Raw genomic sequence first — 15,497 nt, forward strand, 5'->3', positions numbered from 1 at the left:
GCCCACCTGTGCCTTGGTGTTTCCACAGCAGCCTGATGATCCTCCCTCTGCCCCAAGGGACTTCGGCAAGGGGGACTCAGTATGGGGACTCATATTCGGAAAGAAGTGAGAGCCAGAGGCGGAGAGTAACTTGTAGCAGAGGTACAGGGACTCCTGTCAACAGATGCAGGAGAGCATCATGGATTGTAACAGCCTTCGTTTGGTCAAAATTACCTTTATTTCTCAGTTTTTACTCCACTGGCATGTGGTAACAAAATTGGCACACACAAAAAGGATGCTGATATTGGGTCTAATTAAAATGCCTCCGGCAAAGTGGTAGGAAGATGGAAGTAACAAAGATAAGCATATAAGTTGGAGTTTTTAAAAAGTGAGTTCAAATGTTAGTTCTGCCACATCTATGACCAGAGGCAACTTATCCTAATCCCGTTTTCTCGTGTCATTGTTTGGATTTGCGACCACTCATGTTACCTTGCAACGTCTGAGCTTTTTGTCACTAGCCTGTCCCTTTGTGGCCATGTGAGACCACAGTGGTCCAGGCTAAGGAGAGAAGGCCACAGTGGCTGAGGTGCTTTGAGGGCTCGGACTTGGCTCAGTAAGTTTCACTAGCTTTGCTCAGATTGGGCAGCCTGGGCCCAAAGCCAGATGGCTTGATAGGCTGGGTTCAGCACCTATTCTGGAATGAAGGAGCCAATGAAAGTAGAACTCTCCAATTCTGCTCCTAATTGTTCTACCCAGACTGTTTTAAGCCAGGTTCTGCCCAAATGGAAAAGATCTAAAATCTTCTGTAACCTGTTCTGCCATGTGGGCGTGTGTGTGTTTAAGTCTGTCTTTGTTTTGACAAACCTCTAAGTAATCACAACAGCCTTTCCGTTAGGTGGTGCCTCTAATCCCACCCCAACATGCCTTAGGACCTTCATCTCCCTGATTACCATTCTCATCTCCTTGCCATTCCTTTCCTAAACTAAATATGAATTCTCCCAGGTCTCTGCTTTTTCTTTGTAGTTTAAGGTACTTTCTTTCCAGTGTCCAAAATGCTCAATATGCTTCGAGTAGATGCTGTTGGGACAGGTGAATGATCCCCTCACCTCACCTGCAAGGCTGTGGGTGTGGGAAGGGGAGAGGGTGTGAATGTTGGTAACCCATGGGGCACAGTCCTGTGTTCACTCTCTAGAGATGGGTTAAACTGTTTCTATCTTTTAAAAAACCAGGAGATTAAAAAAATTGTATTTCAGTATTAGACTGATACACCTTTAAGAGATTCTCCTAAATTCCTACCTGGTCTCCAGCAGAGAAAGGTACTTGAACAGAATTGCCAGAGTAAGGATGCTGAAGGGCAGCCATGATGATCACAAACGTCTGTGTTTTTCCCTTCCTATTTCCGGTTGGAACTATGAAGTCATTACACTTAACCCACTGCTCCTGCTCAAAAGTAATGCTGTAACATAATTTAGGTTATGGAAAATCTCGTACAGCCCTTATATTCTTTATGACTGAACCCTGCGTTTTCGTCATGACTGGTAATTCACCCTCTCCCAGCTTGGTCACTTTGTGCTCACTAACTGCTACTTTATTAAATTTGGAATTACAGGTCGGGGAGCAAAGGGAAACCACTGGGAGCCCGTTTGTTCCTATGGAGGAGAAGACTAAGCGCCCCGTCTGCCCACCTGCTTATGGAGCAAGAAGTAGACTCCCCATCCTAGGAGTGTTCTCTCCCTTGGGTGGTGGTCATTCGCTCCCTTGGGTGGTGGTCAAAAGAGGTGAATCAAAAGCTGGAAGGATTTTTAATGGCCAGCGACTCTCTGCTGGCTGTTTTGGCAAGCCCTGGGACGTTATGCTCCTTTGGTACCCTGGATGGAATGTGGGACCAAATCCTGTAGTGCCAGCATCCTTCAGGGCCAGATGCCTCCAACACCACAGCCCTGGCCTTTGCCCTCCCTGCTTCTAAAAGTGGAAAAATTGCTTCTCCAGGAGCCTGAGGCAGACATGGGTCACACCTAGCGCTAGAGTGAGCCAAGCTGCCAGGCCTCAGGTGCTAATGCTTCCTTTCTAAATCTTGCCCAGAAGGTTCAGCTGCTCTGTCCTCCTCCAGCCTGCGAACCTCTGAGGTTTGCAAGCAAGAGTGGAGAAGGCACTGAGAAGTGGACCAGTGGGATGAGCTCCTCCCTTTCCTGGATGGAATTTTTTTTTTTTTGGCCACACCACGCGGCATGTGGGGTCTTCATTCCCCAACCAGGGATTGAACCCACGCCCCCTGCATTGCAAGCACAGAGTTTTAACCACTGGACCGCCAGGGAAGTCCCCTGGGTGGAATTTTAGTGCTAAATCTCTTCCTGATTTCTGGGCTCAGTAGACCCTCCCTATTCTAACACCCTCCTGACTCCCTCTTTGGCCACCAACCACTTGCATCTGCTAAACAAAAAAGGAAACAAAACTTTCACATCCCTGTCCCAACAGCTCCACCCCTCCTTCCAGGGGGCTTGCGCACCCCTCTTTGGGTCTCAGATCTGTGCCTAGAAGATAAAGGGGAGGGGTTTGAGTCAGAGCCTTTATCTCCTCAAACCCACCCCCTCTGAGTGTTAGGATTGTAGTGGCATTGTCCCCAAGCCCCCCTCTGCTTTGGCTCCAAGGCTCTTCTTCCAGATGGGACGCTGCTCTTACTGGTGGAGATAGGCATCTAGCCAGAGCTGCCCGGACTCTCTCAGTGAGCTGAGGGGACAAGATGGGAGCAGGCGGTGAGGGAAACAGAGTGGAGAGGAGCCCCAAAGCCATACCTGCCAGAAGTGCAGCAGTGAGGCCCTTCCAGAGGTGAGGTAAGGCCCCCTTGACGTGAGCACTCGCCTCCCCTTTGCTTCTGAGAAAGGGCTTGGGCCATGGCACTGAGAGCAAAGGCCCAAACTGGCCACAAGACCAACAGAGCACCTGGCCTTGGTGACCTCCATTCCAGACGACCTGGGGACACCTTCCTGTGGCTCCCACCCCATACTTCACCACTGACCCCACTGCCCTGCCCTCTTCCGGCCCTCCCAGCCCTCTTCCCAGGCTCAGATACTCACTGGACAATGTCGGCAAAGGCTGAGAACAGGGGCTTGGACTGGTACTCTATGCCATGCTTGGCACACAGGGACTGCACCAGGGGAGCCACTCTGTGGTAACTGTGTCGAGGCATCGTGGGGAAAAGACTTCACGGAGAACAGGGCACAGTCAGTGGCTCCAGCTCCTCTGGCCCCCCATCCCCCTCCTACGTGGACCCTCCCCAGGTCCCTGCTTCCCAGGCCTCCCTACTCACTGGTGCTCAATCTGGAAGTTGAGGTGGCCACTGAACCAGTCATTGAAGGCCGACTTATGGACATTGCATGTTGCCTGGAGCTGGAGGAGAAGGTCGGGGGAGCATGGCTCTGGGTACCAGATGGAAAGGCCAGCCCAGCCTTCTCCAGGCAAAGCTGGCCTGTCCCTGGTCACTCCCTTCTCCACGTGGTGGCAGAAGAGAAGCTTCAAGCTAACGAGGCAAGGTTTGGGAGCGTCTGTTGTTACCACCGCCCACCCCCTACCCTGGGTCTGTGCCCATCCACCCTTCTTATTAGTTGCGCCCAGGTCTTCCAAGTGACTGTCCCTCACCTGGGTGGAGACCCAGTCCACGTTCCTGTCGTAATCAATGTGCATGGGGATGTGGTTCATCTGTGTCACCCACACAAACCAGTTGCTTTCCAGGAACCTGGTGGACATGGCACCCAGACAAAACCAGTACAAGCAGAGCCCAGAGTTCTGACTCTCACTCAGAAGCTGCTCCAACCCCGCCACCTTCCCCAGCCAACGCCCCCAGACCAGACTGGTTACTCCCACACATCTGCTTCTCTGCACCGCTCCCTCCTCCCCCATCAAGTACTACCTGACCATGAAGAAGAGGCCCAGGAAGCCTTTCAGTCCCAGCAGCGGCACGTAAGTGAGGAAGATGCGGACGTAGAAGCTGATCATCCAGGCCAAGTCCTGCAGCGAGAGGCAGAGCCCTGTGGCGGCACAAAGCACCTCTCCTCTCACGGCACTTGTTCCTCTGCGTGGAGCGGCCATCCTCCCCGGTCCTCAGACGGGAGCGCTCACGGCAGCCTCTCTCAGCTGCCCGTCCGGCACCATCTAGCTCCGCTCCGTTCCTAGTGGCGCCCCCAGCCCGCCTTGCCTGTTTCCTTCACAGGTGCCAGGTCTCCCTGCCTCCACTTCCTCCCAACCCGTCTCCATCCTTCACCCCTTCACTCACTTCTGCGCTGCCAAGTGAGTCTTCCAGGATCGTGGCTCAGTCTGTGCCAGTGCCCTGATCAAATCGCTGATCAGTTTTCTGTACCACCCTCCTCCCCTGACACCCGAGTCCTCCACCACATGTCCAGTGCCCAGATTCGCCCCTTAATTCCCAGCTTCTCTGCTCAAAGTCCATCCCAACTCCCCCGCCTCCGCCTGTCCTCCAAGGCCAGCTAGGTAAGTGACTTCGCGAGGTCTTTTCTGATGCCTCCCATCCAGCCGGATGCAGTCAGGCCCCTTTCGAAATCCCCAAACCTCCTGCCTGTACCTCTTGTCTGGTGTCAACCACATCCTGTTTCATCAGAAGTTTCCTGAGTGAAGGTGCCGTCTCTTTTTCATCTTCCCCCTCCCCAGCCTGGCCCCTGCTTTATGCCGAGCACAGTAACCTCAGGAGATAACTCGCTGAATTAAATAGGGCATCAGGAGTCAGGTTGCCTGCTGAGCCCAAATGATCTCACCTAGAGATAAGGAAGGGTCTATACCTGGTTCTGTCATTTTGCTCTAAATTAGGTCTGGAATAAATCTCAGTGGGACCTCCCCTGGAGAACCCCCTTCCCATCCCTCAGGGTACTGGAGACAAAGGATGTGGGATTTGGGGGCCATGGATACTTACCACCCACTTCTTCCTCTGAATGACAAAATAGAAAATATACCACTGGAAGTAGAGAGGCAGCAAGGCCGGGGGCCCAACTGGGGAGGAAATGGACACGAGGGGGTAGGTGTGAGCAGCACTGAAGGGTCACTAAAGGGCCAGTTGGTGCTGGACAGATGGCCTCCAGCACAGGGCTGCCCCTCTGCCATCTCCTCCTGTTGCCCCTCCAGCCGCCTCGGCAGTCCTCAATCCACTGGAACCGACAGGCGCTGAAGGTGGGCATGAATGCAAGTCTGAAGAAAGCAGAATCTCCCAGTGGATGCTGAGAGGGTGAGGTGGGGGGAACGTGGCATTCTCTTCCACGGAAAAGGATGGCTGGGGAGACAAGCTCCACGCACGGAACTTGCTCTGCTCCCGTGCCTTTAAAAAGGTACTGCTCATCCTCCCGGAGTTGCGCCACCCGCAGCCCTGCCCCTACCAGGGGCCTTCCTCCTGGCCCTACGCCTGTCCTTGCAGTCATCTGCCCTGAGCTCCTGGCTGCTCCACCACGCAGATGAAGGGACAGGAGCAGGAAAGTGTGCGTGTTGAGTGGGGGGAACCTGCTGATCCTTCACAGTCTGAAAGCTCTCTTCCCTGGACTAGGGAGACAAGCTTGTGCCTCCCAACCTGAAGCAGCCTGGAGGTCGGCTGTGGAGAGGGGCGGAGGAGCTTCTCTCAGAACTGGGAGTTGAAGTGGGTCCTGTCCTATGTGCTCGTCGGTTTCCTTCGGTGTCCCTTCTCTGCAGGGCCCTGTTGTCACCTGTGAGCCCGGCATTACAATGCCCACACATGGCTCTTCTATCCTGACGTGCCATGAATTCTAACCTTTTTTCTGGACGTTTCTGCTCCACCCTTCTATCCCTTCCCCCTTTCTCCACAGGGATGGAGTAACAGGCAGTTAAGATAAATTCCTTTGAACGAAAATGGGATCGATGGACTCATCCCCTCCTTTCCTTTAAAAATTTGAATTTTTAAAAGGCTTTAAAAAATTTTAGGCATTATGGAGATTTTTAAAGCAGGGAATATACACAGCAGTCTTCAGAAAGAGCTTAAGACGACCACAGCAATGTTTACTCCTCAGCTCCCTCTTCAGGTCCAATCCTCCCATTGCTAATCTATCTACCTTTGTCCTTCTGGGTGTTAGACTGTGTCCCACTGCGTCACCTTGGCCCTGGCCTGTTTGACAAGATTTAAAGTGAGGTTTCAGGCTTAGTCGGGATGGCCCCCCACCATTCAGTTCCCTTGTGGAAGCCAGGGTGGGGCTGGAGGAACTAGTTTGCCCCCAACACGAGTGACCTTTGACCAAACATCAGCCTAACTCTTGACTTTGCCCCTTGAGAAGGTAGACTGCCCCCTTGCAGGGGGCACCCTGTTCCAGGTGGAGAACTTCCTCCAGCCTTCACTTCAGGTACCGTAGTCCCGGGAGGGGCATTTGCTCCTCGCATCCTTTCAGCAGCCCCTGCCGAGGCAGCACCCCACCCCCCGCGCCCGGTGCTGGACGAGGACACTCACTCAGGAAGAAGTATCTGTGCTGGTGGTTGTATGGCATGTACTTTTTCTTCTGTTTCCCAAGCTGTGAAGGAAAGCAAACACACATCAGCACCCACTGGCCAGTCACCCATTCCCCTCCCCTTGTGACCTTGGCTTCTCCCTGCTCAGGAGCCAAGGCCTCCTGCGGGGGCCGTCAGCTTGCTGGCGCTGTGGAAGGTTCCAACAAGCCCAGCCTTACCTCCAGCTCCTGGCGCGTGAAGCCCGGGCTGCTGGATTTGCCAAGCGCGCCACACCGTGGCCGCAGCTCGGTGGCCCACACCCACACGAGGCACGGGCACGACGGAGCCTAAAGGTCCTCAGTACTCCTCGTGTTCACCCCGAGACGCCCCTGTCAGGTTTCCAGGCTCCTCCACCTCCCCTTCCTTTCTCCATCTGGTGCTTTTTTGACACCAAGGTCTCCACAGACAACAATTTTTACCCTTGTAAGGGCCAGGATCCCCTCTACATCCAGCCCCTGACCTTCTCCAAATCTTTCGGTCTCTTCAAATGTCAACATGAGCTTTATAAAATCCCTTGAAAGCTAAGCACAGTTCGGCAAATATTTGTGGAAAGATTACCAAAATCAGCTTGGAAATCTGAAGGTTCTGGCAAGGTTTTCCCCAGAAGCTGGTGGTGATTTTGTAAGCTGAGTGGCCGTAGAGACAGGCTGGGGCTGCCAGGCTAGCCAGTCAGTCCGGGTCCCCTAGCGGGAGCTCTCAAAACCATGACAGCGAAGCTCTGCGCTCGTGTTCAAGTCATGGCTCCTTCTGTTCCTCGTGTCCTGGTTAGTTCTGGTGACCAGATGACCACAGGGCACAGGAGGAACTCTACCCCAGAGCAGAATGCCAGCTCACCCTTCTTTCATGAGTCCATCTACTGTTTTGACAGAACATTTACTGATACCTTATCCTGTGTCAGGCACTTCTGCTAAATGAAGCCTTCTTTCTCCATTAAGTGATTCATGCAACAATTTATTTATTGAGCATCAATGTGCCCAGCACTGTTCTAGGTGTGAGGATACAGAGATAAATAACACAAAATTCCTACCCTCATGGAGCTTATCACCTGAGGAGAGGAAGTTGGTGATAAATTTGTAGACAGAGCTCAAGGTAATTACAGATAAAAAACAAGAAAATATGACAAAGTGAGGTAGGCAGCATTTTGGCTAGGGTAGTCCTATATATATGGCCTCCTGGGGCCCTGACATCAGAACTGAGACCTAAATGGTGAGAAGGAGCCAGCAATGCAGACATTTGGGGGAAGAGCACTTAAAGCAGAGGGAACAGAGGTTTGGGATGTTCAAGGGGCAGAAAGAAGGCCAGTGTGGCTGGGAATATAACAGGGGAGAATAGTTGATAAAGCCAGAAAACTAGGGACAGCCACATCATGTTGAGCCTTAGCCCTGGGAAGGCCACAGTAAGGAGTTTAGATTTAATTCCAGTGGGGATGGGAAGCCCTGGATGGCTTTCAGCAGGTGGCACTATCTGCTTTGCGCTTGAAAGGCTCACTCTGGCTAGAGGTGGGGGAATGAACTGTAGAGGGCAGGTAGAGTTGAAGGGAGACCAGTGAGGAGGCTGGAACAATGATCCAGACCTGAGATGGACCAGACCCGGGGATGGGAGGCAGGGGAGAAGGAGAAGTCGATGGATTGGGGTATGTTCCGGAGGCAGCAAGCCTTGCTGATGACCTGGAGGTGGGGGTGAAGTTCACCCCATCCCGAGCAACATTAACTGAGCGGGGGGAAGCCGGAAGAGGAGCATCTGTCTTGTTTGGTGGGGTGCATGGGCAGAACCCTGGCCTCCTTATTTTGGGACTCTTAGGGAAGGGAGCCCTGTCCGCTGGCTGCCTCTTCGAATGGCAATCAAATTAGGATTGTAATGGCCATTACAACCCTGATAACTGCCCCACTGTGTTTCAACTCTTGGAGGCCAGAAAGGTTGTATTTCGGGTAAAGTGTCCCCTGCACTTCCTTGTTGTCCAGGAGAGTTGGGAGGCACTGGGGCGGATGCTACTGGGTCAGCCCAGGGATCAGTGCTCAGTCAAACTGGACCCAGTGAGGCTGAACCAAGCGCCAGGCAGCCTGTAGCCCACGCATTTCCTAACAGCCTAACCTCAGCCTCATAACTAGGCAAAAAAAAAAAAAGTTATTTTTTTCCCAGAGCATTCTCTATTTTTAGTGTCTGCAGATAGGAGTTTCCTAAAAACCTTAGTACCAAGAAGCAACAGAAGCAGTGGTGTGAGAAGATTCTCTTCCACTTAAGACTCCCATCTTTTTTAAAAAATCTTCTAGTGACACCAGAGGTGCTACCAGAGCCTCATGCTCTGCCCAGTAAATAATCCACACCCTCTAAGGAGCCACCGGAGCCACGGGAGGTCAAGGCTGGTTTGTCATTTGCACACTGTTGGGCATGGAGCAAACCAAGTAAGTCCCTATTTAGGAAGTGGGAAAATTAGGACCTTGTGGCCAGCGGAAACACAAGCCTCAAGCTAGGGGCTCCTGGTGCTAGGACAGCCAGTGCTGCCAGAGCCTTCCCCCAGAGGTCTCCTCATGGCCAGAGAGGAGAGGAGAGCCAGGCTATCTTGAACTCATGCCTGGAACTGAAGTGTATTTAACAACAGTTTAATTCCTGGCGTGTTGAAATGTTATAATGTGTCATAAAGTGGGGGAGGGGGACCTGGCAGAACTCCGACTATAGTCTAGAGCCTTGGGACAAAAGGTTTTATTTTATTATTATTTTTTAATGTTTTGGGTCAAAGGGTTTTAAATTAACTTTTTAAAGAATTCCACTGGCCACTCTCAGCCGTCCATCGCTTTACGCTCACTAAAGGCTCACCAGATCTCCACCCACCCCCAGGCTTTAGCAGCTACATTATAATGGTTGCTCACACCCTCAGATGACAACTCAAACCCAGTGCTGGGGCTTCCCTGGTGGCGCAGTGGTTGAGAATCCGCCTGCCAATGCAGGGGACAAGGGTTCGAGCCCTGGTCCGGGAAGATCCCACATGCCGCGGAGCAACTAAGCTCGTGCACCACAACTGCTGAGCCTGCGCTCTAGAGCCCGTGAGCCACAACTATCGAGCCTGCGTGCCACAACTACTGAAGCCTGCGCACCTAGAGCCCCTGCTCCACACAAGAGAAGCCACCGCAATGAGAAGCCGGCTCACCGCAATGAAGAGTAGCCCCCGCTCGCGGCAGCTAGAGAAAGCCCGTGTGCAGCAATGAAAACCCAACGCAGCCAAAAATAAAATTAAAAAAAAAAAAAAAAAAACCCAGTGCTGACCACCCTGAAAGTCAGGCTAGGATCAAGCGGGTGGGAAGAATTACTCAGTGAATGAATATTCTAGATAATGGGCATCAGAGAAGAGTAAGCCAGTGTAGCCGTTGTGTAAGAGAGAGGATTACAAAGTGCAGGGGGCTGACTGCCTGGGGTGGGAGTGTCTAAAAAGCACCTGCAAGAAGGGCCATCCATCACCTTCGAGGCCGACAGGGTTTGCACAGCAATCTGGTCATCCTTTGGGTCCTTAGCAGCGTGGGGTACCTTTCTGCAACAGCTATTTGCTGACTTGAACTCATGAGGGAGGACAGGTGAGTGTCCTGGGCAGCCTGCTTACTGCCTGTGGCGTCCCACAACTTCCAAACAGCCAGCCAGCCCGGCCCCAATGTCTGGCCCACACTGACAGCACTGTGAGCACTTCCCCGCAAGCCCTGTGTGCTGCCTGGTTCCCATTCTCCGAGACCTTCACCGATACCTCTGCTCACCTCCACAGAGAGGATCTTCCCCAAGGCAAAGAAGAAGGGGTGCATGTTGATGTCCGGGTCTTTGCGGAAGCAGTTGGGCTTGGCATGGTGCTGGAAGTGCAGGTGATTCCACCAACTGGCAGGGGCCCCCTACAGAAAAGCGGGGCATGAGTATGGAAGCCTGGTGCCCCCCCTCCCCCAGGCAGCCCACCGTTGACTGGAGTTTCAGAGAGCCCCTCCCCGTCCCATTGACCTTCAGGTGGCCAATCACGAAATGATGTAGCAGGTGGTTCCATGTAGAGGTGCTGAAGACGGACAGGTGTCCAAAGTCATGCTGCAGCCAGCCAGCCTGGGCCTGGGTGAGAAAGGCTAGCACTGAGAGCAGCCCACCAGCCCCGCATCTGTCTCAACTGACTCGGCCTCTCCCTCTTCCTTCATCTACCTAGGCCTGTGCTGGCCTAACTGAGCACATCAGGAAAGGAGTCAGGAAGCCTGGGTCCTGCTTCTGGCTCCGCCACTGACTCACACGAGAGCTAGGGCAAATCACTACCCCTTCCCTGTTCTTCAGTGTCCCCAGCTCTGGAGTTCTGTGACTTCCGATGGACTGAACATCCAAACTACGGAACAGGACAGAGTGACAAACTCAGGCAAGTAGAATGCTTAACTAATGGGTTCTGACAGCCAAGTATTAGGGCCCCAGCTGAGAAACCAGAATCTTGGTTCCTGGCACAGCTGGACTGTGACAGAACCTGAACATGAAGTTTCAGAGGAGAAACGCCACGGGAAGAAGGGAGCCCTGGGAGAAGCGGCTGGAGAGGCAGTGGGAGAAATGAAGGTGCACACGTGGTGAAGACGAGCAGATGAAAGCCACACACAACGGAACGTGTGCTCTTTCTGCACCAACTCTCCCGCATGTCCTCAGCTCTGCCCTGGTCACAGGGCTCCTCGGCCTCCTGAGGGGTACAAAGAACTTTCCCCGTGGAAGCTGAGCTGTCTGTGTTCTTGACAAGCCCAGGGCTCTCACCTGAACTGTGCTGAGCAGCACTGCACAGAGGAGGAGGGGCAGGAAGGACGTCCCACAGAGCCAAAGAGTGAGCCAGGCAGCGGCATCCAGCAGCAGGATGTGCAGCAGGTGCAGCAGGAAGAAGACAGGGTTCGCCTTCATGAGCCCCATCCGCTCCACCGTGGCCTGCAGCTCCCGGAACTCCTCAGTCAGCTCTTTCTGTAGAAGAGTGGAGATGGAAAGGGTGTTATTCTCCCCAGATGCAACCCAGCACTGGAGCCAAGGACCCTCTTAAGCTCAAGGCCCTCCCACCAAGTTAGCTGAGGGAAGCCCACGGTCCTAGGTAAAGATACCACAATGCTGAGGAAGGATGACAGGAGGTGCTATGGGATCAAGTCTAAGAGCATGTGGTCTTTGGAGTTAAACAGAATTCATTCAAGCCACCGCTCTGCCACTTAGTAATGGCGTGATCCTTGGCCGAGTTGCTTAACCTCTCTGAGACTCAGTTTCCTCATCTGTAACTGTGTGTGGCTGATATGATGTTATGCTTGGCACAGAAGAAGTGCTCGGTCGATAGGTCTCATGTTGAGGATGGGGATGGTGGTGGTGGCCTTGTGAGAACCACAGGTTCCAAAGCCCTGAAACCCAGTGACTATGCAGGAGAAGCAAGGATCTCGAGATTCCCAAGAACTACTGATTGTGGTCACCTGTGATCGTATCTAGGCCTTCCTTCTACCCTCTGCCCCTCAACAACCGCAGGATCTCCAAACAGCAAACGGGGTCTCACATTCTTAGTGGGCTCAAAGCTGGGCTGCTCCGGAGACAGTTCTCCAATCAGCAGAGAGTTCATATACTTCCTCACAAGGCCCTTGTTGATGTGGAATGCCACAAAGGGATCCTGCAAGTTTGGGGAGAAGGCAGAACAGTGAGCAAGTCAGCCCGGCCCCCCAAGACTTGTGGAGGGCTCACACCAAAGACCATCCTCCTGATCCAGCAAGGAGGCTGTACCCAAGTTCAAAGAGACCCCACCCCCTCCAGGCAGCTGCCCTTTGAGAGTGCTCAGACCTGTCCCTGGTGTCCACAGCTCAGGATCACCCAGCAACTGTGTTCTAGCAAGAAGGATAGGTACCACACCAAGGAATAGGAAGCACGGGTAGGGAGACCACAGAAAGACCTGCCTGGGCTGGCCTTTCCTCTAGGTGTCTCATGAAATGTGCTGAGGAAGACTCCCTGTGTCCAACTGGAGGACTTTTGCATTTCTCCCCCTTCCCTCCGCTGCTGTTCTGGTTGGGGGTTCCATATTTCCCTTCCCACTCTGAACACCCCCTGCCCTAGGGCACTAATTTTGGTTACGCAAGGTGGGGTCCTCAGTGACTAGATTAACGAGATTAATGTCCTGAAGGTCAGACAGCCCCAGGCCCAAAGCCACAAGCTTGGAGGCGGAGGGAGCCGGGGCGGAGCCGGCGGCCGGTGGCACCACACATCCGGACCAATCGCGGTCTCCGCTGCGGCCGGCCCCGGCCCTAAATCACACTGCAGGAAGCCTGCTCCGTCTACGCATGCGCCAGTCCACACCTTCGCCTTCGGCCACTGCCTGAGCTCCCCAGTGGTTACTCCGGAGACGAGCACAGGCTCAGGCCTGGACTCCTAGGCCAGCCGCGTCGGAGGGAGGGGCGGGTCCTTACCGCGTTAGGCTGCACCGCCACATCACGGGAACCCTAGTGGCCCGAGGCGCGCTCCGAGATGGCAGGGAGAAAGCTGGGGACAGTGGAAGGGGTCACGCCGCTTGGGGAAGGATGGGGGAAGGATATAGGGGGAGGAGACACGGCAAAGTGAACGCTCCAACCTTTGGGTCCCAAGGAGTGGTCCCCCAGCTCTCAAACCCAGAAGGGAAGTGCTAGGTGCTTTAGTTCCGAGAGCAGGTTGTCTAGAGAGGGAAGCAACAGAATCGGGGCTGGGACGCGCGCTGGCCCGCAGTGAGGCCTGAGGGAGGAGGGATGCAACCCAGCACCGGGCCTACAGCCCAGGACTGCAAACCGCTGCTGGCCTGAGGCTGCGTGACCGTCCCACAGGATTCCAGGACTGTTCCAGGGCCCTCGCTAAGTGTATGCTGATGCAGCCCCCCCCGCACCCCCACCTTCAGCACGCTGCTCCCACTCTTTTTTGTGCACGAGCAGGCGCTAGCCCTCTCTGGCCGGTGCTGCCCCTTCCCCACCCTCCGGTCTTCACCCTGTGCAGGGGTTCCTAAGGCAGCGGGCACTAGGTGGCCTCCCCCCTCAGGAAAATCCCCGAGTGTGGTTCCCTCGTTCTCTGCCCTGCTCACGCTCGCCAGTCTAGTCCGGCAGGCTCGGTCCAGACGCGTCTGCGCTTCCATCCCAGCCACCCAGACAGGTCAAGACTTGATCCTTCTCCCTGCCACTGACCCCTCCTCCCTCGGTCTCAGCAGTGCCGCCGTCCGGGGGTTCCACATCCCCGCTGTCCTCCCTCCTACCCCTGCTCCGGGGACTGCCCACGCCTGGGGACCGCAGACTCCTGGCAGCAGACGGAGCGCACGGACCGATGGCGCGGCCCTTTGTTTGTGCGTGCACATTGCCGGCCTCCCTCCCTACCTACTCCCCAGACTCCACTTTTCGCAGCCTCTCTCCTGCCCTTGCATCCTGTTTTCGCAGCACACCCAATCACCTGGCAACCGGTACGCTCCTGCGCCTCCCGGCTTCTCCCCGAATTAGAGTGTTCGGCCCTGAGTGCCAAATCTCTTGTCTCGCGCGCTGAGCCCCAGGCTCCGACCGCCCGGCCCCGCCTCCTCCCGTTCCCTGGTCTGGCAGCGCTCACCGTGGCGTCCTGCCCCGCGTAGTGGCTGATGACCCGGGAGCCCCCGGGGTGCTGGCGGGTGAACTCGCTGATGTTGTACACCTTCCGGTCAATCACGAGCCACCGCTCTTTGTCGCGTCCCGAGCGCTGCGCCACCTCGTCCCAGGTGAAGTAGCGCGGGGTAGGCCCCTGGGCCGGGGTCTCGGGGGCCATCGGGGCCGGGCGATGCCGCGCACCGACTGGGCAAGGGAGGTCAGGCGCGCGCACGGGACCCGCGGGGTAGCGCGCACCGGCCTCGGTGCTCTGGGAGCCGGTTCGCTGGCGCCCGCCTAGAGCTCGCCCCCCGCGCGTCGGGTTTTCAGCAACCGAGGTGGTCGGCGCCGAGCCCCGCTGCGCGCGCTTCTATTGGTCGAGCCGCGTGGCGCGGGGACCGAGTCCCCGCCTTCCCGCCGGCCCCGCGCGGGCGGGCGCTGCAGGAGGGTCGTGGCAGGCCGGCTGAGCGCGGGGACGCGCGCCCTCTCGCGGGCTCTTTGCGGGGGTCGCCGCCGGACCCCACTCTCCGACTCACGCCTGTAGCTCACAGGGGGCGCCGCGGGCAAGATAACGGTTCCTGTGGAGGCTCCTGGGTGCGGGGCCCGGCTCGCGGGGCGGCGGCACCGGGTGCGCGGGCGCCCTGGGCTACTAGGGTAGGGTGGGCTCGGCCGAGCCGGGTGAGTGGGTGCATGGAGGGCCGGCCTCGCGGCCTGGGAGGCCTGCCGGGCCCGCGGGGTTGGAGATTGAGGGGTTTGGTGAGGGGGTGTGGAGAGGGGTTGTCCCAGGGGCCTCGTCTTTGGGTTGGGGGCGTCTTCGCCAGTCTCCCGACGCTGACCCTCCAGAGATCCACCTGATGAACTCCCGCCTCCTCGCCACGCCGCTCCACCGGTTGTGCGGCTGGAAGTTAGGAGCCTGAGAACCCTGGGCAATTGAAACAGCGTAATTACGGTTTATCGGTGCTGGGGTGTGGGAGTGGTTAACGCTTTACTTTGCTCAGTATAACATTAAAAATGCCCCACAATTTTCGTAACTCTGTATGCCTTTTTTGCTTGTTTGCTTTTATTTTTATTTTTTTTTTCAATTAACTGGGATCCTTAAATAAAAGGAAGTGGCCTAGCATCTCTGGACCTCTGGGAGGCCCTGTGTGAAGAGCCTGGGTCTTCCAGCTGAGGCATCAATGCTCCATCCTGGAGGAACCTGGGAGCCGTAGGAGGCCTTTAAGTAGAGAGATTAGGGGTTCAGAGCTCTGAGCTTTAGGAAGGGGTGAACACAGAGGCTGGGGCCGGTGGGGGGGGGGAGTCAAGAAGCTGTTAGAGTTATGAAGAGATTCAGTTCACGTACTAAATTTTATTTATTCAAAAAACACTTTATAAAGCACTACGTGCCAGGCACTGTTTTTAGTGCTTTGCAAACATTAACTCATTTAATTCTCACAAGAACTCTTTGAGGTAGGAACCTCACTT

The 15,497-nt window shown here is 55.1% G+C and overlaps 1 protein-coding gene across 2 annotated transcripts; it reads right to left on the minus strand.

Moving 5' to 3' along the window:
* Window positions 1-198: 198 nt before the first annotated feature.
* Window positions 199-14,385, minus strand: FADS1 (fatty acid desaturase 1). Of its 2 annotated transcripts, XM_036860450.1 has the most exons (12): window positions 14,023-14,385; window positions 11,978-12,088; window positions 11,212-11,409; window positions 10,441-10,542; window positions 10,209-10,337; window positions 6,431-6,491; window positions 4,901-4,977; window positions 3,887-3,984; window positions 3,616-3,712; window positions 3,287-3,366; window positions 3,054-3,179; window positions 199-2,706 (listed from the first exon to the last, which is right to left on the minus strand). In XM_036860450.1, exons 1-12 carry the CDS (start codon window positions 14,212-14,214, stop codon window positions 2,655-2,657), a joined length of 1,323 nt encoding a protein of 440 aa, XP_036716345.1. In that variant the 5' UTR covers window positions 14,215-14,385; the 3' UTR covers window positions 199-2,654. The 2 variants fall into 2 exon arrangements, with proteins under 2 accessions (XP_036716345.1, XP_036716346.1); XM_036860451.1 differs by lacking the exon at window positions 10,441-10,542.
* Between the last annotated feature and the right edge of the window lie 1,112 nt (window positions 14,386-15,497).

This window comes from Balaenoptera musculus, chromosome 8 (assembly GCF_009873245.2).
Source record: "Balaenoptera musculus isolate JJ_BM4_2016_0621 chromosome 8, mBalMus1.pri.v3, whole genome shotgun sequence".
NCBI classification, from domain to species: domain Eukaryota; kingdom Metazoa; phylum Chordata; class Mammalia; order Artiodactyla; family Balaenopteridae; genus Balaenoptera; species Balaenoptera musculus.

Coding starts and splice junctions, on each gene's coding strand:
- FADS1 (XM_036860450.1), bottom strand. CDS start 14,214: ATGGCCCCCGAGACCCCGGCCCAGGGGCCTACCCCGCGCTACTTCACC. Junction 10,543..11,211: donor TGCTGCTCAGCACAGTTCAG/GTGAGAGCCCTG, acceptor TTTCTCACCCAG/GCCCAGGCTGGCTGGCTGCA. Junction 3,713..3,886: donor GGCCTCTTCTTCATGGTCAG/GTAGTACTTGAT, acceptor CATGTCCACCAG/GTTCCTGGAAAGCAACTGGT.